Source organism: Diabrotica virgifera, chromosome 8, assembly GCF_917563875.1.
Source record: "Diabrotica virgifera virgifera chromosome 8, PGI_DIABVI_V3a".
In the NCBI taxonomy this organism is placed as follows: domain Eukaryota; kingdom Metazoa; phylum Arthropoda; class Insecta; order Coleoptera; family Chrysomelidae; genus Diabrotica; species Diabrotica virgifera.
Genome location: NC_065450.1, coordinates 173,757,485 through 173,773,125, shown reverse-complemented (window position 1 = coordinate 173,773,125; position 15,641 = coordinate 173,757,485). Strand labels below are relative to the sequence as shown.

At 33.8% G+C, this 15,641-nt stretch overlaps 1 protein-coding gene across 1 annotated transcript in view; it reads right to left on the bottom strand.

The window, feature by feature from the left end:
* LOC126890505 (follistatin) overlaps positions 1–15,641 on the bottom strand; it is a 513,129-nt gene that overhangs the window by 322,272 nt on the left and 175,216 nt on the right. The window contains exon 2 of the mRNA XM_050659494.1: positions 14,505–14,674. Within this exon, the coding sequence (XP_050515451.1) occupies positions 14,505–14,580 (76 nt within the window). The 5' untranslated portion in view covers positions 14,581–14,674. The remainder of the gene's footprint in view (positions 1–14,504; positions 14,675–15,641) is intronic.

Below are 15,641 nucleotides of genomic sequence, written 5' to 3'. Positions count from 1 at the left end.
TTCTGTATACCATATATACAGCAGATGTTCCAAGAACACCCGGAACATTGATCAGCCTTTATGCAGACGACACTGCAATTGCTGCAAAACACATGAACCTAGATATAGCTGTAAGAAATCTACAGACGGCATTGGATACAATAGAAGAATGGAGTATCCAATGGAAAATAGCAATAAATCCAGATAAGACCCAAGCGGTTATCTTCAAAAAGAGAAGAGATAACCCAGAAGAACAGCTAACATTGCAAGACAGACCCATCGAATGGCAAAACGAAGTTAAATATTTAGGAGTCACAATGGACCAAGGTCTTACATTCACATCACATGTCAACGCAACAGTCCAGAAAACAGCAGCGGCCAGATCAGCAATAAGAGGACTCACAGGAAGAAGAAGCAAATTAGCTATGAAAACAAAATTAAGACTGATAAATAGCATTATACTGCCAATAATTACATACGCATCTCTTGCATGGGGTCACATAAGTCAAAGTAACAAAAAGAAGATACAAGCGGCACACAACAACTGCCTCAGAGAAGCTGCAAACGTGCCCAGATACGTCGCCGAACGGTTCTTATTTAGAGACCTAAAACAAATAAGAGTACTGGATATTATGGAGGAAAAAGCCAGAACAAAATTTGCTGAGCTAGAAGACCACCCAAACCGGATCTTGCAAGAGATATTAAGGTATGATGTGTACCATAGATGGAAACATAGGAGACCCAAACAACAAATATTAGTAAATATATAATAAAGGCTAGATAATCGCAGCTCTATCAAAAGAAGACAACTTGCTCACCTTTGGCATCTCATTATATTTATTAATGTTGATTTTTATAATTTTCAGACATCCCTCAAAAAAATATACAAAAAACTTCAAATCGGCTTCAGCCACTAAAAAAATCAATAAAATATTAACAATAGGCGAAAGCCACAAAAAAAAAATATTAGTAACAAAACCCAAAAAAGGGCATGAGGGGCCCACATCCTCGAGCGCCGAGTCGCCGAACTGGATAGAGCCCAGAGCGGGGACTCGGCGCCCGAGCAAGCACAACAGATCGAAGATAAGTCACTAGAGATAGCGGGAATAGAGCGCCTCACGCTGGCCTGCATTGATCGGGGTAGGATTTCATATGGGAGTCCGTGTACCCAAGACTCCCATATGATAAGCACTTTGCTGATTGAGAGCCTCTATAGCGCATCAGAGTGCTATCGGGGGGTAAGTGGATGGTCTGGAGCATTGAAGCGGGGTGGAGTGATTCCTGCTTACGGGAGTTAATCCTCCTCGCCCCAATGAATTGTATCACCCGAATGTCATTCTCTAGGGGTGAGCAAGTCTCTCAGGCTGGGTTAAATCACTATGCTTGCTTGCTTGCTTGCATTCCAAAATATTGCAAATATCCCTGTTTTCCAAAATTTTGGATAATACTCCTTTAATTTGATTATAATCTTTAACTAGTTCTTTTGCGGCATCACTTCTAGATGACCATCTAGTAGTATTTACTCTTTTTTAGGAACAATAATATTTCTGCCATGGTCGGCGTTGCTCTCGCTTAAAGACGTTTTTAAACATTCGATTAACAAGTTGTATCTATATGTAGAGGAAATGAAAAATACATAGGGTTCATACAGTCCTTCCAAGAAATCAAAGAATTCTACGGCAACAGGACAACACTTAGCTGCAGATTTAGCAACTAAATTTAGAGAGTGGGCGACACGTGGAATCTACAACGTCAAGATATTGTGTTATCTAAATTTTAGCTGAACACCATTGTATTTTTCACTCATAACTGACGCACTGTCGTAGGACTGTCTCCTGCAGCTTTTCAAATCGATATCATCTTCATGCAAGAATGTCTTTCATTTTTATATTTTATATATTTGCCAAAAATACATTTTTAATAGGAGAGAAACTTTTCATATAACGAAATATTACAGTTAATTGATTGACAAAAATTATTATATGTGAATAATGTACTGATTGTTTTAAGTTTGGGGCTTTGTGGGGGCCCCGGGCAGCTGCCCAGCCTGCCCCCCTTAAATCCGGCCCTGAATCTGTTGCTCACTCTGCTTTGAATAACTATGTTCAAAACATTGATTATTCGTGATCATAACTGCTGGTCATGAAAACGATAATCTTGATTGTAATGCACAAAATCCTGTTCCTTTTTGTAAATTTAACGTCAAAAATAATTAGTCATCATCATCATCATCATCAATGGCGTTATAACTCTTCGAGAGTCTTGGCCGTGTTTACTAGTGCGGTCCATGTTTTTCGGTCCTGTGCCACTATTTCCGATTAATTTACTCCCATTTTCTCCAGATTTTCTTTGACTGCATCTTTCCATCTTTTTCTAGGCCGTCCTACAGACCTTCTCCCATCTGGCCTTTCCCTGAGCAGCTATGCCTGGTTTGATTTTTGGATAAATTTGTAAAGTTTTTTATAACTTTGTATAGTCGATCGGACAGCTCAGTGCGACTAGCGCCTGACCCACACTTCACTTCGCCTTGAGGTATGAGTTCAAGCCCAGCCCAGGCCATCGGAAAAACAAAAAGGCTAACGCGCCAGTATAAAATTCTAAATATGAATCTGGCGCTTACACTGGAATATGCGGGCATCTGATCGACCTATGAGGGAGCAGTACGGCAAGGGATAAGGGCTTGACGCCTAACGCCCTACCGGAGGGCGTTGACGCCTAAGAACGGTGTAGTACATACACATATAACTTTGTATAACTTTTCTCGCGATGCGTGGTTCTGATTATAAGATTCTCGAAGAGTTATAACACCATTGATGATGATGATGATGATGATTAAATATTTTTGAAGTTAAATTTACAAAAACGAACAGGTGTTTTTGAATTACAATCAAGATTATCGTTTTCAGGACCAGCAGTTATCATCACGAATAGGCAATGTTTTGAACAGAGTTATTCAAAGTATAGTGAGAAAAAGATTTAAGAGAATAATTACAACATGATTCCCACATCCTTAATTTATTCCCCGTATCTTCCACGGTTTTTCAAAAAACTCACAATTGAAATTCTAAATTTGGTAATCGAAATTACAATTCATGCTTAATTTTAATTGCTAATCATTATTTTCGTGCCGAAAAGTGGTTTCATGGCGATTGCTATAACTCTCATGCACTGAGGCTGAAAAACATTTGCGTCGATTGCATTCACGGGAAAACTTTTAGAGAACTATTCAGCAGCAAATATTTCTTGGGGATATTTTGTCCGGGATTATTTGTGGGGACTATTTGTGTGGATTTTTGTGGGGATTTTTTGTCTGGGGATTTTTTGTCCAGGGATAATTTGTGGTTTTTTTTTCGGGATTATATGTCCGGGGATTATTTGTCCGGACCCGTATGCAGACCATTGTATTTAAAAGTAGACAATACAATTTAAATCTAACAAGAGCTTATTTTTATCCTAGAGAACGGCAGTTCTCGCCAGTGGTGCGCAACCCCCGTACATGGGACACTATATTACCTATACACGAAATTTTCGATTTTTTAAATCTGACTGAATTAAAAATTGGGCCAAATACCATCTTAAAGTTTAGGAAAAGACTCGCCCATCAATTGTCAGCCATTAATTTTGATTAAAAGGTTGTGGATTTTACGGCCCTTCCCATTTAGGGTCTGTTTTTCGTTCTCGTCCCCAAAACTCCCAAAAATTTCGAAAATTTAAGTCCGAGCTATGCGTCTTCTGATAGTACTGATCATTATCTTTCTAATAGTACGGGAGTAAAGTATGCTAAATTTGGAGTCACTCGAGCGTTATGGGGACTAATTGGGTTGTAATTATTAGGTCCTAAAATCAAAAAAAGTTAAGTAAAATTTTCCATTTTAGCGGGCGCTTGCCATTTTTTAATTTAATTTTCCATTTCAAACAATCGTTTTTCCCGATTATAGCGCCATCTATCCATAATTCGAAAAAATGTCTCGAATAAAAATTGCTTATTTTTACGTAAACAATCCAAATCTGCAGTAAAAATTTGGGGTCTCATTTAAGATTTTAAAGTATCCCCCCACCCCGCCACCGTGGGGGGTCGTGTTTGGTACCATTCGATAAATTTTTCAAAAACATTTTGAAAGTGTATTTTGCAGTTTTTAGATCTAATGTTGATTTTGCAAAATATCGCGGGGTTTGTATTTAAAATTTTAAATTTACCCCCCCCCCTCTCCGTGAGGGGTCATGTTTAGTACCATTCGATAGATTTTTGAAAAATATTGAAGCGTATTTTTTAGTTTTTCGATCTGACGTTCATTTCGCGAAATATTCGCTTTTCTTTTGTGAAATTTTTGACTCACCCATTTCCTTACGCCCCGCTCAAATCGTCAGATTTTTGAAATATACACTCTCTTGCAGGTACTTAACTTACCTTATCTTAATCTGACAATTTCGAGTATTTTTAACCATAGATTTTTTTTTCGGGCCCCCCTTAACGAACCTCCCTGTGTTAAGAGCCAATATATGGTAGATGTACATCTGCAGGGTACCAGGTTTCTCCCATATGATAATCTGACGCGCTCGAGTAACTGCAAAAATCCCCGCTTGGGCTCCCCTACCATAACGCATGTCTAATTTTGAAAATCGGTTATACCATTCAAAAGTTGCCGAGCTCAGAAATTTAACTCAATTTCTATTCAAAGGGGAAAATGTTTGTATGTACATGTCTGTATGTATGTGGAAAAGTTACACCGATCTGAATTTTTTTCTACGTTTTTAGAGGTGGTTCAGACCCGGTGTAGCTTGTGACTTTTGACCACCCATAAGCTAGCTATCGAACTGGGTAGGTACAACATGGCATATTTTTGGAGGTATGTGTCTTAGGTTCAAGGAGAGACAGAAAACTGCAAATACACCAAATCAATAGCATTGAGTTAAGCTTTCAAATGGTGCCTAAGTGGTCAGAATCAGACATACTCAGTATAGTAGGAATGGAAAAATCTACCGGTTATAACTTAAAACCGGTTTTTTTTCCTCGGCAATAATCGGTTTTTCCGGTTGTGTTTTTGTCCTGGTTATAACCGGTTTTTTCTTTTTAAAGTAATAATCGGTGCAAAACCGGATAAGTGAAAAAAGTACTGAATACAGAGAAAAAATGGGAAAATTTTTCGGTTCCCGCGCGTAAATGTGAAATTTTCAGCTGACTGAAACCGATGTTACAACACTGATGACTGATTTCTATAGGTACTTATATCGATTCGAATGGAGTATCGCAAACTAAAGCGTAATGTAAATGTAACCTATTGGATATTGGCTATAAATAAAAAAACCGGAATAACCGGTTTTTTTGACCGGTTATATCCGTCAGGTTAAACCGTAGGTAGAAAAAAACGGTATAACCGAAAACCGGTGTTTTGTTAACATCAGCTATCCCTACAGTATAGCCAAAAAACTAAAAAACTGAACTTTGAAAATTTTGGTTTTTCGACAATTACTCAAAATTTCGACCTATGAATTACGCCAATAACTGAGAGTTTGTAGGAAGACTCTAGACGCGTCTAAAGGTGTATACTTCATATCTGGGAAAATTTTAATTTCTAAGTTATATGCCTTATAAATATGATCAAATCTATTTCCTATGAAAAAAAAAACAGTTTTTCAAACTCACGAAATCCTATAATATCTTCAGTTATCATAATTGACCTTAGATGCATCAGATACTACTTGTCAATACGTTTTCAACTCAGGTTCCGTGATTAAAATCGGTTAAGCCGTTTAGAAGTTGTCGAGCTCCAAAAGTATAATCAATTTGGCCATTATCGCCGAGATGGTTTATGTAGTTGTAGTGGTTACGACGCTAAATTTGATCGGGCAATCCGAGTTCATTTGCTGGCCATTCCAATAAATTTTTTCAATCTATTTCGAATAGAAAAAAATCTAGTGTACATTCGATGGACACAAAGAATTATATTGAAAAAAAAAATGTTTGTGTATTTTGTACGCACGTAAGAAGGTATACTTCTATTATATGATTTCAACGATATAAATATACTTAAAAGTTTATTTGTATTTTATTTAATTAATAAACTAATTTTAATATTACCACTTTCAAAATTTCTTTATTGAAACAACACCAAAAATAAAAAAAGGATAACAATCGTCCGTGTCAGGATTTGCACCTGGGACCTTCGCGTTATGTAGTCGCCATCAATAACCAATACCAATAACTCATCAGGGTTTTGTTTTCGCGGCTTCTGGGACGTAATTACAAACGACGGTGACAAATAGATCAAGTGAAGTATTAAATATAAAAAGGTTTAAAATACTTATTATCTTACTCCCAAGGAAGACAAATCCAAATACACAATAAATATAATAAATATATTTACTAAAAACACTAATATATTTTATTTTTAAACCTTAGTTGATACACACATAAATTGGATGATTTAGCAACTAACTACATACTGTCGGTGTGCGCATGCGCCAGGGAATGTAAAAATTCACCCTCGTGCCTAAAGAAGTATAACTTCAAAAAAATATTAGGATGGCTAGGATATGAACTCGGATTGTCCTAATACAAGTTTAGGGTAGTAACCACTAGATCATTTGGCAGAAATTGCGACACAGACGACCATTTATAAAGCTTAACGTGTAATCGAGAAACATTATATTCAACTTCAAACATTTAATTTATAAAGAACTTTGAAAAACTCCTGATACAAGAATAAAAAACCGCTAAACGCCGTAAAAATGAGTGGCGCATACAATATTCCAGCTACAAAAGAGCTGATAAATATGAATATTGCGTGGCGCAAAAATGTATTTTAATTTTGATGGAAAATAAAATACTAGTTTTATTTTGACCGATTTTTCCATAATATTTGTTAAATTTCAAGTAAAAAGCGACACAAAAGGGCTTCAAAATACAAAGCGTATAAAAGTTATTCTTTTGTGGCGCGTTTTACTTTTTTAGCAAATATTATAGAAAAATCTTTCAAAATAGAACTAGAATTTTATTTTCCATCAAAATGGAAATACATTTTTGCGCCACGTAATATTCATATCAGCTCTTTTTTAGCTGGAATATTGTATGCGCCTCTTATTTTTACCGCGTTTAGCGGTTTTTTATTCTTGTATAGAGAATACGATAAGGTTTTCTTTTTCGCTTATATTTAGTTTCTACATTTAAGTGGAGTTACAGGATTTGGTTAAAAGACTTAATTACTTAATTTGGTTAAAAAATAATTAATTTACAAACAGATGGCGCATATATTTAGTCCTGTCGCCAGGGGGGTTACAACGGCCTTCTTAATTCAGATGGACTTTTTTTTTAGTTTTTTTTATGTATCTTGGCCCGTAGAACACGAATTTTTTGGGTAACAGTTGATCCGGATGTCGATAAGATTGTTATAAACAAAGAAGTTGAGGAATTACATAACAGCGATTTCTCGCAAAACAAAACATTTTTTTGTATTTTTTGGGTCATTCTAACCAAAAAATGTTAATACAAGTTTTTTCGTAGGATGCATAGTTTTCGAGATAAATGCGGTTGAACTTTAAAAAAATCGAAAAATTGCAATTTTTGAACCCCAATAACCTTTGAATAAAAAATAAAATAGCAATTCTGCTTACCGCCTTTAAAAGTTTGAGTCAAATTATATCTGTTTTGAATATTTGCATTGCTAAAAATTTATTTTTTGATTGTTAAAAAAAGCTATAAACACATAGTGTTTCCCGTGCCGAATACCTGCGTTTTAAGGCATGCTACGTAGAAATAGCCCCGCTTGCACTTTTACCTCTTCTACCTACTCGTTCGATTTTAAATGAGAAATCATTGAAAACATCACTCAAGCACTAGGTGTTTATAGCTTTTTTTAACAATAAAATAATAAATTTTTAGCAATACAAATAATTAAAACCGATATAATTTGACTTGAACTTTCAAATGCGGTAAGCAGAATTGCTATTTTATTTTTTAATCAAAAGTTATTCGGGTTCAAAAATTGCAATTTTTCGATTTTTTGAAAGTTCAACCGCGTTTATCTCGAAAACTATGGATCCTACGAAAAAATTTGTAGGAACATTTTTTGGTTAGAATGGCCCAAAAAATACAAAAAAATGTTTTGTTTTGCGAGAAACCACTGTTATGTGATTCCTCAACTTCTTGGTTTATAACAATCTTATCGACATGCGGATCAACTGTTACCCAAAAAATTCGTGTTCTACAGGTCAAAATACATAAAAAAAACTTGGGTAAGTCCATCTGAATACAGGAGGTCGTTGTACCCCCCTGGCGACAGGACTAATGCACAAATTGAATAAAAATGGAAATTAGAGGTTTGCTAATTAGGGTGACGAATTGAAATTTCATTTCCCTTATTAAAGTTCATTTTCCTTTTGTAAAACTGGTCATGTTTTCGTTTGCGTTTCGACAAATCAAAAACAATCTGAAAGATGACATAATTAGAATATACTCTTTTAGTTTTCAAGCATTCCATAAAAATAAAGAGCTCCCATTGAATATGTGTCTGCTGATTAAAATAACATCGATAAGAGACTTCTGCTACCAGCTACAACTTCTAGTAAATAAAATGGCTTCAATGGTAAATGTGAGAACAGATAGTTATCTCTAGACGTGAATACGGGTTCAGAAGAGTACTAGATGCATTAATTTACATTTTCTAATTACAAATTACGTAATCGTGATAGAGTATAACTGTACCAGAGCCGATTTAGGTCTAGCTACAAGTACTATTCTAGTATCCTTCGTTGATCTTATCTTATATCAGGGGAGATATTTGTTTCTCCGATAAAAAACAAATATCTTGGATTCTAAAAGAAATTGGGAGATAATTTAAGTACAGAATTACTTGCTTAAATAAGGGCCGGTTTTTCGAACGCTAACGAACAATGATCTAAAGCTCGGATTTATAGGCAACAAAAATTGAAGAAAAAGGCGCCTATATAGGCAAAGATTTTTATTAAAAAAGGCAGGAATATTAACATTTAGGCAAAATATAGGCAATTAAGGAATATAACTTATTATTTATTGTACAAAGTGAATTAACGTAATATTAACTTAAGGCAGGTATATTTACACATCATAATCATAACATTAGTATAAATAAACTAGTAACTAAATAACTTATGACTATGAATCTGCAATCAATCACAAACAAGTCTGGCTAATTGGCTCTGCCAAAGCCATTTTTCAAAAAAAAACTAAATAACTGTTAATTAATAATTAAACATTGTAACCACTTAAAATTTTATAATTAACAGAAATAACTAAATGTTTTTCAATATTTTCGGTCTTAAAACTATGTCTTCGATCACTTAAAATTAATTTGTACATTGAAAACGAACGTTCGACATCGACAGATGTAATTGGAGCATATTTCAGAGCGGATAATAAATCTGGCATAATTTGTAATTCCTCGGAAAATGTCCCATTCAAAACTTTAGCAACATTAGATAAAAACGAAAAACCTTCATTCTTGTCGAAAACATATTTCATTTTTTTTTTAAATTAATTGACCGTTACTTCCAGGTGCCGATTTAATTTTCGTCTTTAAATTATCTATTAATTTTACTGACTCACATAAATTTATCTCTTGTTTTTCTAATAAGGTAATTGTGGTAACTATTAATTTATAATTGTCATTGATATAAGCGAGTTCCTGTTTCAATTTGGGATTTTTTAATATTTTTTTTGGTTCTCGAATGGCTTCGGAAATATCATCATCAAATTCTGACATAACTAATTCTATTTCATTGCAGTGTTCAAAGTAAAAAAAAACTGCTTCGAGCCAGGTTCCCCCCACCTTGTAATTACTGGTTTAGGTGGCAAAGGGACACCGGGAAGTTTTTCTTTATATATTTGCACCCTCAACGGAGCCTTTACAAAAACTTTTTTCATAAAATTTATAAAATTATTTACCAACGGAAACAGATTTCTTATTTCTTCAGCAATTCTATTTACCCCGTGGGCTACACTAGCGCAATGAAATAAATTAGGATAAAAAATCTTTAAATTAACAGCAGCTTTTAACATATATGCCGCAGCATCTGAAAGCATTAAAACTATTTTATTCACTGGTATTATAGGGTTGGGTAAAAAGAGGTTTGTTAAACTATCTTGTATAAATCGACTTATTGTTAAATTGTTTGTTTTTTCCAATTATTTAACGGCAACTAAATAAGGTTTTCTCGCAAAGTTTTCGTTCAAAATTTCAATCATTAAATTAGCTATATACCTGCCGCATACATCTGTCGTTTCATCCACGATAATATACAAAAAAATTGCCCTCTAACTCCCGCTTAATTTTTGAAATACATTCCACATAACATTTTTCCACAGTATGTTTTCTCAATGTACTCTCGTCCGGTAAGGATTTATTAAGATATTTTTCGAAAAAGCATTTAAAACTAGGGTTATTAACTTTATATAGAGGAATGTTGGATGCAATCATCATCTGGCATAAATCAAATTTAAATGCGTCTTCCTCCTTTTTTTTTTTTTGAACTGCTTAAACTATCCCGCAGAGATATTTGGGCTAACTTAGAGGAATTTAATTTTTCCAAATTACGTTTATGAAGTGGGGTTCCACAATGCTGGTCAATAAAGTACTTTTTTCTACTTGAAATCTGAGAAGTTAAAAAAAAATAATTAGAATTCTAAAACCGCTTTAGAATTTAGTTATGTTGTGGGACGAGAAAAAAAAATAAAACTTACCGATTTGCCGCATGGTTTACAAAATGCTCCATCTCCTTCTAGAGAAGTTTCATTCATAGCCTTAATTTAGATGTCATGTCTTTTCACACAAATGTCTAAAACGTTTTAAAACGTGTTCTTTGCTTTTCGGTATACGCAACAAAACTAAACTAGGATATAGCAATTTGTGACTAAACTCTGATATAGTAACCGACTGTACAACTGATAATAAACTAATAAAGCTTATAGGTCTGGATCCCGCGTATGAAAAAAAAGTTGATTAATAAATAGCAAGCTGAAAATTTGTTAATAGCTTAAGGGTGTCTAGTCGGACAAACTTTGATATATGGGAACAATGGAACAGGGGAAGTTTTAATTGTGGAACAGGTTAAAAATTTGGAACGGTCAGACCACGAAAACGGCACATTTATTTTGTCCGACAGAACAGACTTAAACTCTCCGAACAGAGATTAAACTCTCATGCAAAAATCAGACTGCTATTTATCACCTGTCATAATTCCTGTCATTTGACATATTCTACATGTTCCACTCATTAGAACGCCCATTTGGTGATAAATAGCAGTCTAATTTTTGCATGAGAGTTTAATCTCTGTTCGAAGAGTTTGAGTCTGTTCTGTCGGACAAAATACATCTGCCGTTTTAATGGTCTGACCGTTCCAAATTTTTAACCTGTTCCACAATTAAAACTTCCCCCGTTCCAGTGTTCCGATATATCAAAGTTTGTCCGACTAGACACCCTTAAGCTATTAACAAATTTTCAGCTTGCTATTAATCAACTTTTTTTTCATACGCGGGATCCAGATCTATTAGGGATTTCCAAATAGTTAACCCTCAAGTCTCGATCAGGTACATTTTCCTAGAAATCTGTTATATAAACAAACCATTGATATTTTATTATTGACCCAAAATTTTATTATAGAATGGTTTAGTAATAGAATAATATCATGGGTAGTACCATGAAATTTTTAAAAAAGGCACAAATAGGCAGAATTTACAAAAAAGGGCAAAAAGTGCAAAAAACAATTATAATAGGCAAAATAGGCAAAAAAGGCATTTTGCCTATAATCCGAGCTTTAATGATCACTATCAAATATTTAATTACTGTTACCAACTGTCAATATCAACTTTGATTGGGTTGCTGAAAACACAATTGATTATAATTATGAGATTAGTTAATCTATTAACATAACAATTATTAACATAATTGATTAACTAATTTCATAATTGTAATCCATAATTAGGTTTTTAGAAACCCAAACAAAGTTGACATTGACAGTTGGTGACAGTAATTAAATATTTGATAATGATCATTTTTGATTAGCGTTCGAACAACCGACCCTAAGTGTTTACCACAAATGAAATAAACAGAAATATAATTAACAAAGTCATGTGAAATAATTCACTTAAAGGTGTTTGATAACTTAAAACGGAGACAAACACGCAGAAACTAATAGTTTACAGTACATCATCCTTTTTGGAACATGATTCTTAAAAATGGTTTTAACTGCTTCGTTTGAGCAGATCTACCACTTTCTGAAAAAATTCAGAGTGGAAGTTGGACGCATTTCCGCACGCTACGCCTAAACCTGTAGCTCTAGCGCGGTTAGGTTTTGTTATTGCAAAACTATCAAAATTTTAACTTTAATCAAAATATTTTATGACAAAAAAGAAAGCGCCCAATTTTGAAAAAAAAAACGTGAAAACGCTGAATTATTCACGTCCGTCTGTCTGCCCGTATCGCCCGTAAACGCAACTCCTCCATAATTATACCAGCTAGAATGACAAATGAGGTGTCAAATAAAAGCTTATAATCAAAGGATGGTACTAAATGTGAGAAATTTGACCTAGGCTGTCTGTCCGTCTGTCCGTCCGACTGTGAATAAAATTACTCCGTCATTGTACCAGGTAGAATGACACTTCTTCTTCTTCTTCGTCTAGCCATTCACGTCCACATCTGAACATAAGCCTCTTCAAGTCTCCGTTTCCATTGTTTTTGCTGTACGCTACTTGTAGCCAATTTTTCCCGGCAGTTTGTTTCAAATCATCTGTCCATCTCATAGGAGGTCTGCCTTTGGGTCTTTTGCATTGGTATGGTCTCCAGGTTATTTTGATCTCTCCTAGCTACATGTCCAGCGTATTTCCATTTCAATTTTAATGATTTTTTTACCACATCGGTGACTAGGTTTTCTGTCTTATCCATGTGTATGTTTTCCTGTCCTTAAGTGATATGCCAAGCATTGCTCTTTCCATCGCGTGTTGAGTGACTCTTGAGTACATATGTTCATATTATTTTTTGTTATTGTCCATGTTTGTGCCCCATATGTTAATATCGGAATAATGCATGCATCAAAAACTTGGTAGATTAAAAAGGAGAAATGATGGTATTAAAGATGAGAAATTTGACATCGGACTTCCGGTTTTAGAGTCGCAACCGTAAGAACTGTTTTAAAGTCACCGAAATAGTTTAAGCGATATATCATTCGACGTGCCTTAGCAAGATGAGAACAAATGTAAAATTTTAGTTTTTATATCATTTCCGGTTAAAAAGTTCTAACCAGAAAAGCCATAATATTATAGTCGCAGAAGTAGACCATGTAACACATCAATCGAAGCGTATTGAAAATTCGAGTTTGAATCTTTAGTTCCGGTTTTGAAGTCATTTCTGTTTGAACCATGATGACCAAAAGTTTAGTACAAATGACTAAAAATTAGTAAAATCATATATCAATCGACGCAAAGTTACACGAATGGTTCAAATATCGACTTCCAATTCAACTTTCGATTACTTTGGGTGAAAACCTAGGACTTATGAAGTCCAATTACTTGTTTTAAGTAACAAAAATAAATCTTTTTTAAATACTTTAAAAAGTTGTGATGAGTTTTACCCGAAAACTGCTTCATTTTTTGATGGCTTCACGTTGAAATATTCGATTTGGAATTTGACGAATAAGAACCTACTTTTCATGAGCTACAAGTCTGCTTTTAATCGGTCTAAAGACCTGATGTGTACACCATTTTTTTAGATTTTTCATAAGCTATACTTTTGCTACGAATATTTATTTGATAAAATACTTAATTTTGGAGTTATTTACGAAAAACCGTCGAATATTTTTTTATTGAAAAATGAACATGTTCCCTCGCAACTAACTCGAAATGTATTGGCTAAGTGAAACAACTCTAAAGAACAAAAGTTGCTTAGAATTAAAAGCGATTCTTTAAAATCCGGAGGAAAACCCGCAAGTAAATGGACTAATTAGTTTAATTCATTTTATATGATGGAAAAACTTTTACCTTTAAGGGGATGGGTACGAACTTTCGGCTTCAATGCTATTTATATGGGATTCATTTTTTTCGAATCCTGAGAAAACTAATAAGTATTTTTAAGAAATTTAAACACATAATGAAAGATCACGTTATTGCCGAGGGCCAAAAGTCCCTGAAAACTTCTATAATGTTTATTTTAATAAGTTACATGGGAGACAAACTAAGAGAAAATTTGGTGTGATTTTTAATTTCAAATATCTCATTTAAAAGAAACTTTTTATTCATTCTAAGGGATTATCGGTCCTCGGTAATAAAGTAATATTTCATTCTGCGTTTAAATTTTTCAAAAATACTTATTAGTTTTTCCAGGATTCCAGGATTCGAAACAACTGATTACATTTAAAATACAGACATTGAAAATTTTGACAGGCGAGGCGTCAAAATGTTCCTTTCCTCTTAATAGCAAGTGTTGAAATTTTGCAATATATGTAATATGCAATATAATTTTTTGATGTTTTAGTAATACTGATTCAATAAAAGTACTTACCTAAACAAAAATGAAATAAGTAAATGAGATGGGCAATGAACAGCAATCGAAGTCTAACGGCAAGTGCAGCATTCATTTCGATTGAGACAGTCTTATTATAAATTTGCCACGGGCCCGGGGGCCCTTAGGGCCCTTCAAATTCACATGCTACTTTTTCCGAACCATTCAATCTGAAACAATTAAAACAGTGATTTTATTAATTTCTTGGGCATATGTCTATACAGGGTGTAACAAAAATACAGGTCATAAATTACATCACATATTCTGGAAAAAAAATAGCTCAATTGAATTTAACTTACTTAAGTACAAATGTGCACATAAAAAAAGTTATAGCCCTTTGAAGTTACAAAATGAAAATCGATTTTTTCCAATATATCGAAAACTATTACAGATTTTTTATTAAAAATGGGCATGTGGTATTCTTATGGTAAGGACATCTAAACAAATAATAACAGTGAAATTTGTACACCCCATAAAAATTTTATGGGGGTTTGTTCCCTCAAACGCCCCCCCCAAACTTTTTATTAGTGCGATATCATTAGCTAAACAATGTTTTTAAAACTTTTTTGCCTCTTAGTATTTTTTTCGATAATTCAGTTTTTATCGAGATGCAACTTCTTTTTTTTTTAATATGTTTACATAAAAATTTTATCGGGGTTTTGTTCCCTTAAACACCCCCAATATTTGTGTACGCTCCAATTAAATTAATATTGTGGTACCATTAGTTAAACACAATGTTTTTAAAACTTTTTTGCATCTTGGTATTTTTTTGATAAACGATTTTTTATCAAGATATTAATATGTTTCAAAATATACATTTTTATATTTTTACCAGGTCTCTATAATCTTGTGTTGTGATGGTATAATCATGTAAAAATTTGTGATGGATTTTACAAATGTTCAAAATATGATAAAAACTGACTTATCGAAAAATTACAAAGATATAGAAAAGTTTTAAAAACATTTTGTTTAACTAATGGTACCACAATAATAATTTAATTGGAACGTACACAAATATTTAGGGGGGGGTTTAAGGGAACAAAACCCCCATACAATTTTAATATGGCGCACAAATTTCACTTTTATTTTTTGCTTAAGATGTTCCTGTCCAAGAATGCCACATGTCAATTTTCAATA